This window comes from Manis pentadactyla, chromosome 10, assembly GCF_030020395.1.
Source record: "Manis pentadactyla isolate mManPen7 chromosome 10, mManPen7.hap1, whole genome shotgun sequence".
Classification (NCBI taxonomy): domain Eukaryota; kingdom Metazoa; phylum Chordata; class Mammalia; order Pholidota; family Manidae; genus Manis; species Manis pentadactyla.
This window is the reverse complement of record NC_080028.1, coordinates 36789322-36796728: the sequence shown is the minus strand read 5'-3', so window position 1 is coordinate 36796728 and position 7407 is coordinate 36789322. Positions and strand designations below refer to the sequence as shown.

At 47.9% G+C, this 7407-nt stretch overlaps 1 protein-coding gene across 1 annotated transcript; it reads left to right on the top strand.

Moving 5' to 3' along the window:
• The first annotated feature begins 3891 nt into the window (after nt 1-3891).
• Nucleotides 3892-7138, top strand: LOC118927231 (N6-adenosine-methyltransferase TMT1A-like). Its single transcript, XM_036915161.2, has one exon. It carries the CDS (start codon nt 5049-5051, stop codon nt 5541-5543), a length of 495 nt encoding a protein of 164 aa, XP_036771056.2. The 5' UTR covers nt 3892-5048; the 3' UTR covers nt 5544-7138.
• The last annotated feature ends 269 nt before the right edge of the window (nt 7139-7407 follow it).

The window sequence follows — 7407 nt, the reverse complement described above, 5'->3', positions numbered from 1 at the left end:
CTGGGCTTCACTGTCTGCATATCCCAGACCTGTGTGTGTGCATGTCTGTGAAAGTTCTTTTACAGGTGGGAGTCTATATGGGGGGGTAGGGGGACCATGAATACACAATTGCCCACTTTCATATGCATGTCTGAACATGCGCCTGTGTTTGCACTCCAACATGCCTCCCAGTCCCCCTACCTGGCCATTTTCCGGTTTAAAGGTCACCAGCTCTCATCAACACCCCACCTGAAGCTACTACCAAGCAATGCCCAGGAGTTTCAAACCCAGCCAGAGAGGGGGATAAACACTGGACCGGAACAGGGAACACTGGACAGAGATAGCCACACCCAGCCTCATTTCCTGGTAGGCTCCAGCCCCACACACTGGCCACACCCCTGTACATTCCTTCCCCATTTTCCACAGACCCATTGTGGTTTCAGGGGCAGCCTGAGGAGTCCTTGGAAAAGGCCTGCTGTCACCTGGACCCGATGAGCTGGGCAGATTGACACTTCATACCAAGCCCTGGGGATGTTCTGGAGGAGGAGGAGGGTGGGGATAGATCCCCTTCTGGGTTTTCATTTCAGTTGATCAGGACTGCTGGTAAGGCTGACCATCTAGCAACACCTTCTCAGTGACCCCTGCCCTCCCTCTCCTCCCTACTGGTGTTGGGACAGCTCAGACCAGAGGCAGAGGGATGCCCAAGGAGACCATCAGTGGTGTCTGCTCAGGGTGTGTGTGTGTGAGAGAGAGAGAGAGAGAGAGAGAGAGAGAGAGAGCAGAATCGTGGGGATCCCACTCCTCCCCAGCCCACACCCTGCCAAGCAGGTGAAAGAAACCAATTGTTTAATTTCCACACACATGCTCAAACACACATGCACACACATACATGCACACACCCACACACATGCACACCTCATCACACGCACACTCCAAATTCCTTACCCCTCAGGACCCATCCTCAACTTTTTCCCTCTACCTCCCACCCTGGACCCCTACCCCTCCAGCCCCCTCCCATCTACTGCCCCCACAGGATCTGCTCTCTGGAGGCTGTGCCCCGCCCACACCTGGAATTCCTTCCACCCCTCCACTTCTGCCTTAGGAGTCGGGCCTGAGAAATCTTTGGCAGGGTACTACTGCCTGGTGACCCTGAGCAAGTCGCTGCCCCTCCCCGACCGCACCTCCCCGGGCATGAGATAAAATCCCTGGTTCCTTGGGGAGAGCAAGCCGGCAGGAGGACATTGCAAAGGAGAAAAGATTCCCAGGTCCAGGCCTCAGCCCCCCCCCCCCCTTGTGAGTGGCATTGCCCCATTCCAGGGCCTGCTGGGTATCTGCCCCTCAGCCTCACCAGCCCCTCCCTGAAGCATTCCTGGCAGTTCCAGCCTTGCCTGTCTCCTCCCATCTCTACGTTGACAGGCTGGCAGCAGGAGCCCACTCGTGCCAGGCTGTGCCCATAAACACCCTCTGGAGGGCTTCACCAGGAGCTGTGGACAAGAGGCCCCACAGTGGCTCCAAGTTCAGTGATACATCTAAACTCACCCCAGCCTGTACCCCAGCTGGCCTCCCAGAGACCCCTTCAGGAGACTGCGGGCAGAATCTTGAGACAAGTTAATCCCCAAAGCCTTTCCCACTTGTCCTTCCCTACCCTAAAATCTCACTCCCGTCTCCATAATGTTCTGTCACACACACGCACACCTGCCAAGCACACGCTCACTCATCCTTCCTCTCCCGTCCTGGCTTCCCACCACACCCTCTGGGCCCCAGCTGTGAACAAATAAGCAGGCCCAGGTCCTCAGCGCTGCTTGGCTTCACTGAACCTGTCCCAAACACCGTGGCCCTGCAGCCCCTGTAGGGGGTATTGGCTGCTCCTCTCCTGAGAGGTGGGGGAGACATTCTTCAGGGCTCCCTGCTGCACTTCCAGGACTGTTACTCATAGTCTGTGCCCTCTAATGGATGAGTCCTCTGATTCCCAAAGAGGAAAAAGAAAAGCATGATTTGTTTTCATTATCTTGGAATTCGAATGCTTGCAGTCATAACAAAAGCCATTTAACATTCCTGCATGGAATGTAATACTTAAAAAAAAAAAAAAGTCAAATAATGAGAGACAAAGAAGCAACATAAATGACAGCCAGTGGGCTACTTTCCTAAATACACAAGGCCCTGAGAAAAAGACAACACAGAAGAAAAACGAACAGACGTGGATAATATGAGCTGGTGCGTACACAGTACTGACTCTGCACGTGCCTGGCACTGTCCTGAGCACTTTGCATCTATTAACCCATTTAGTTCCCATAATAACCTGAAGGCATGCTCTGAATCACTAAACCTATTTTTAAGAGAAGAGACAGAGGCACAACAAATTTAAGTAAATGGCCCAAGGACACACAGCTGGTAGATAGAAAAGCCAGGACTGGTAGGTTGGCAATTTGAACCACTAGATTACTTACAATAAAAAAAAAAGAGAGAGAGAGAGAGAAGAAAAGAAAGAAAGCCAAATAGCAAATATGAAAAAAATTGCTCAACCTCACTCAAAGAAATCCAACAACAAAAGGAATGAAAAGTCATTTCACCTGTCAGGTTGTCAAAGACTGAAATGTTTGATAACCGTGATGGTGAGTGTGGGGGTAACAAAGTTTTGTCCTTCATTCATGGGATCGTGGATTGGCGCATGGATTGGAGGGCAAGTTAGCAACAGCTATCAGAATTAAAGACATTTGCCCTTACCTCAATGCACAAAACCAAAAAGTTGAACACACTTGTCCTCAGCCATGTACGTCAACTGCGAGGACCTTACCCTGCAGGTGTGCCCACCAAAAGCCCACACATGTGTCCGGCTTTTGCCACCATTATTTCTCATCAGAGAGAAAGAGGAAACAACGCAAACGCCCATCAGTAAGAAGCAATTAAATGGACTGAGTTATGTACATTCAGAGGGATGATATTTATTGAGAAGCATAAAACCCTACCTGTGCTGATTGGATTTTTGTTTTTATGTATTGATCACACAAATAACTGCAACTTTTTAAAAGCCTATGAGGGTTGTTCCATCTGGCTGTACCATTTCCACCCCTCTCCTCGTGGCTGGTCCCTACTGGCCCCGCAGTCCAGTCACCTCCTGACCTCCTGGCCACTCCCTCACGCTCACCAGGGCCTCTAGCTCCTGGCACCCTTGTTCTCCATGTGGATGACCCGCCCAGCCTCTCAGCCTGATTGTTCCTTAGTTCCTCAATCCCATGGACTTTCATTTCCATCCTTTTTCTTTTGTCTCTGCCCGTGGCCCCACTCTAGACCTAAACTGTCCCATCTTTGAAGTCTTAAAGTCTGATCTTACACTTCAGGACCATCCCACTCTCAGTAGATGGGTTCATCAGCCACACCAGCATCTGCAACCCTGAACTTGATTATTCCATTTTCTCTCTGCCCGCTAGCCTCCTTCAGACCTTCTTTCCAGCTTGGACCCCCACTCTCTGAGCCCTTACCCTGAAGAGTCTCCTCCACCTGGATAAACCCCCAGTCTGCTGAGCTTAAGCACTGAACTTCTCTGCTCAAGGTCTGAAGTGCAGAGCATCAGTGAAGAAAGCCTTGTCCTCAAGATCTAGTCACCACCTAGTCACCAGGCTCAGCTGCATCCCCTCTCCTACTGGGCACTTCTCCCTGCCTTTGGTCAGCAAGCTCTCTTGGTCCCCCTGGTTGCTACAGCAAAGCTTCTCTACTCTCTTCCCATCCCCCACCTCGCTCCCGATACCCTCACTCTCCACAAAGTATCATAGCGCTCTTCTCTGAGAAAAATCAAGGCCATCTGGCACAAACTCCTTTACCTTCCTTCCCCACCCAAACTTTCCTGCCCACCCACCCTTCCTCCCTCCTTCCAGGCTCTGAGCACAGACTGTCTCTCCACCTGCACCCTGGACACCAGCCTCTCTCACCTCCTCAGATATACTCTTCCATTCATTGGTCACCACTTCCTAACACTGTCACCCTCTGTCCCCTCCCTTTGACTGCCTTCCCACTTGTCTGCAGGCACTATTGCTGGAGTGTAAAGCCATGTATAGTGGGCAGAGGTTTGAGTGGGATAGGAAGTGGGAACCATGAGTGCCTACTACAGTTTCTCATGAGGTTTGTCAGTAGGAGAAAGTGAGGTGGGATGTTAACTTGAATGGAAAGCAAGCTAAAGGAAAGGATTGATGCAGGATATAGAGACGAGCATGTGGGATGGCAGAGGAAAAGGAGATAGACCACAAGGAGAGATGTTAAATATGAGGAGAGGAGAGCTAATTAATGGAGCAAGTGGGGGTAGGGGGCAAGTGCAGGATGGGTTTAAGAGTCTCAGTGCAGAGAAGGGACACCTCAACACCTATGGCCAGAAGGTGCTAAGGATAAACAAGGATATAGATATTCAAGGTGGGCAGAGGAGGCCAGCTCAGAGAAGTTTCTATAAACTGTGGGAATGGATATTTTTTGCATCCAGGGGTGATAAAAGCATTTTGTGGGGCTGTTCTGACCAAATTCTCCACGCCCAGTCACCCTGTGTGCGTACTCTCATCTTGGTTGGCATGACAGTTACTCCCCTGAATGAGACGCAGTCTCAAGGGAAATCAGTTGGCACTGCGTGAACGGTGCAGGCACTGGCTTCCTAGCTCCACAACCTTGTGGCTAACTTCTCTGAGACTCAGTTTCTTCTTCTGTATCATAATAGTGTCTATCTCATGGGTTCTCTTAAGTATTGAAGTAGACAGTGTTTTAAAATACAGTTAAAGACTCAATAAATGGGAGCTGTTGGTGTCATTGAACTTGTTATGGCGGATGACCAGGCTCTTGGAGCTTCTTCTCCTCTCTTTTCCTGTAAGAGCCCATGGATATCGGGACTTGAGACACCATCTCCCTTCATTTGTCCCTTATTTCATGAGCCTGCGCTACTGGCAGGGGCATGAGGTAGGGCGGTCTACAGGGCCTCACATTACTTACAGAGGAGCCAAGCCCCCAGCCCTCTCCCATCCTCCCCTCCCCATGCTTCTTTCTTTCCTGCACACTGGCAGTCCTTGCCAGCCCTCTCTTTCTGGCTGTCTGGCATGCTGGCATCTCCCATGTTCCTGCTGAACTTTCTGGGCTTGTGGGACTGGATGTGCCAACAATGGATCCCCTACTTCGTGGTGAGGTTCACTGTGACGTACAGTGAACAGATGGTGAGCAAGAAGCGGGAGCTCTTTAGTAACCTGAAGGAGTTTATGGGCCCCTCTGGGGAGATCTCCCTGCTGGATGAGGGCTGTGGCACAAAGGCCAAGTTCAAGTTCTGTCCTCCTGGAAGCAGGGTGACCAGTATTGATCAGAATCCCAGCTTTGAGAAGTTCTTGATCAAGAGCATTGCTGAGAACCGACACCTGCAGTTGGAGCGCTTCATGGTGGCTGCCGGGGAGAACATGCACCAGGTGGCTGACGGCTCTGTGGATGTGGCGGTCTGCACCCTGGTCTGGAAGGTGTGCGGAGTGCTGAGGCCAGTGAATGGGGGTGAGGGAAGTGGGAGAGATCCATCTGCACTGTGCGCCAGCCAAGTGGGACACCTGTAGGCTTCAGGCATAGCTCCCACTAAGGGTGACCTTCGACAAGTCACTTCACTAATTCCTTTGTTCATTTATTTAACCAATAGACATTTAGAAAGTGTTGACTATGCTCAGCAACACGGTATTTCTGGGGTAAGAAATTAGTCTCTGAGAGATTAAATGACTTGCACAAAAGCACAGAGCTCTCAGAAATGTCAGACACGCAACTAAAATTCAAGCACCTTAACTTCTAGGTTGAAGACATCTAGCCCAGAGATCTCACCACGCCATGATTGTGCTGGCCTCCACCCCAGTGTCTTCTAAGTCCCTTCACAGAGTCCAGCTTTCAAAAGATGAGAACAGTGAATCCCAGAACATCTTCCTTCTCCAACAAATGACAGTGTGGAGGTGCACAGACAGCCATCTTTATTTTACCTCACGTGTTCTTCAGTTCTTCCTTTGGGGCCCCAGAAGTTATCTACATACCACTCTCTAGCCCTTTTCTCTAGGAAGTCATTATTCATTTGTGGAAAAATAAAGAAGTATGTTAGGGAAGAAAGGGAAAAGCAGGGGAAATCAGTTTCCCCAAAGACATTGCAGATGGCCTGGACTTGTTTTAGAATTGTTTGCTGAGGATGGATTCCTGAGAGAGGAAGAGTTCAAGTCTCCATACTTTCTTTGAAGCACTCATACATGTTGTCAAGCTGTACATGCTTTTTCCCATTAAAAAAAATGCCTTTCCACTGTCATGTAATTGTCTTCATAGTATCCCATTGTATGGGAATATCATTTTTTAAAATCAATATAATACTTAACTTAGAGACAATTTTTTTCTTTGCTATTACAAGCAATGCTGTAGAAACATCCTGGACTTGACTTGATTACTTTTGCAGGAAGAACTGAGTGAGCTTACAGGATAAGAGTAGATAATTTAAACAAAACACATGCACACAAGTTTTTAATGTCCTTAAAATGCTGTTCCAATTTATCTTCCCTTTGAAGGTGATTAATCATTTGCAAAGCACAGCATTTCTGGCCTCACCGCTTGTTGACACTGCGTGTCTCTTGTAGGATCAGCCTCTGGATCTCTCTGAAGTTCCCGCCCCCTTCATAGTCCACTTTCCTGTGGTTCATAAAGAAAGGCAGTTTTTCTTCCACTGCCACTGCCTGAAACTTCTGCAGTGTCCAGAATTAGCAGCAGGTATCAAGGCGGAAGCCTGCAGCTTCTCTCTAGAAAGGAGCTTTCAAAAAATAAAGTATGAGAAGTTTTCAAAAAAAATTAAAGAAGACATTGCAGATGGCATCACCTTGTACCTTTGGAGGCTATTAACTTTTCAGTGCTTCTTATTTCATTTTCCTTAATTATAAGGCAATTAATCAATGCATCCTAATTATTAAAAAGAATGTTAAAATTGAAGACATGGAAAAATGAAAGTTTTCCCTTACTTTCCTAAATTCCACTGCTCTTACCTGTCCCCATGGGTTGCTACTAATAATGGGTATCCTTCCAAAGTTTTCTTTTCCTTTTTCAAATACCTCCCCACTGGAAGTTTTTCTATGTCAAGTTTACTAATAGTTACTTTCACATTTCAAGTTTTATTTAAATCCATACTTCGCTATCAGAATACAAATTATATAGTTACATGGTCTCCTCAACTTACAGCAGACCTCTAACACCTTTTATTTCCCCACCTTCATCCCCTCTTTCCTCTCAACCCCATCAGTCTCTCCATCCCATATCCCGGGTTTTATTGAAATAATCTAAAATTTTAGTTTCAACCTATTACCAAGGATTTCCCCCCCTTGTCTTCTATTTCAAAGACCTTTGCTAATTTATAACATAGCTTAAAGTCAGTTTACCATTATCCATTTATTTACTACAAATTTAACT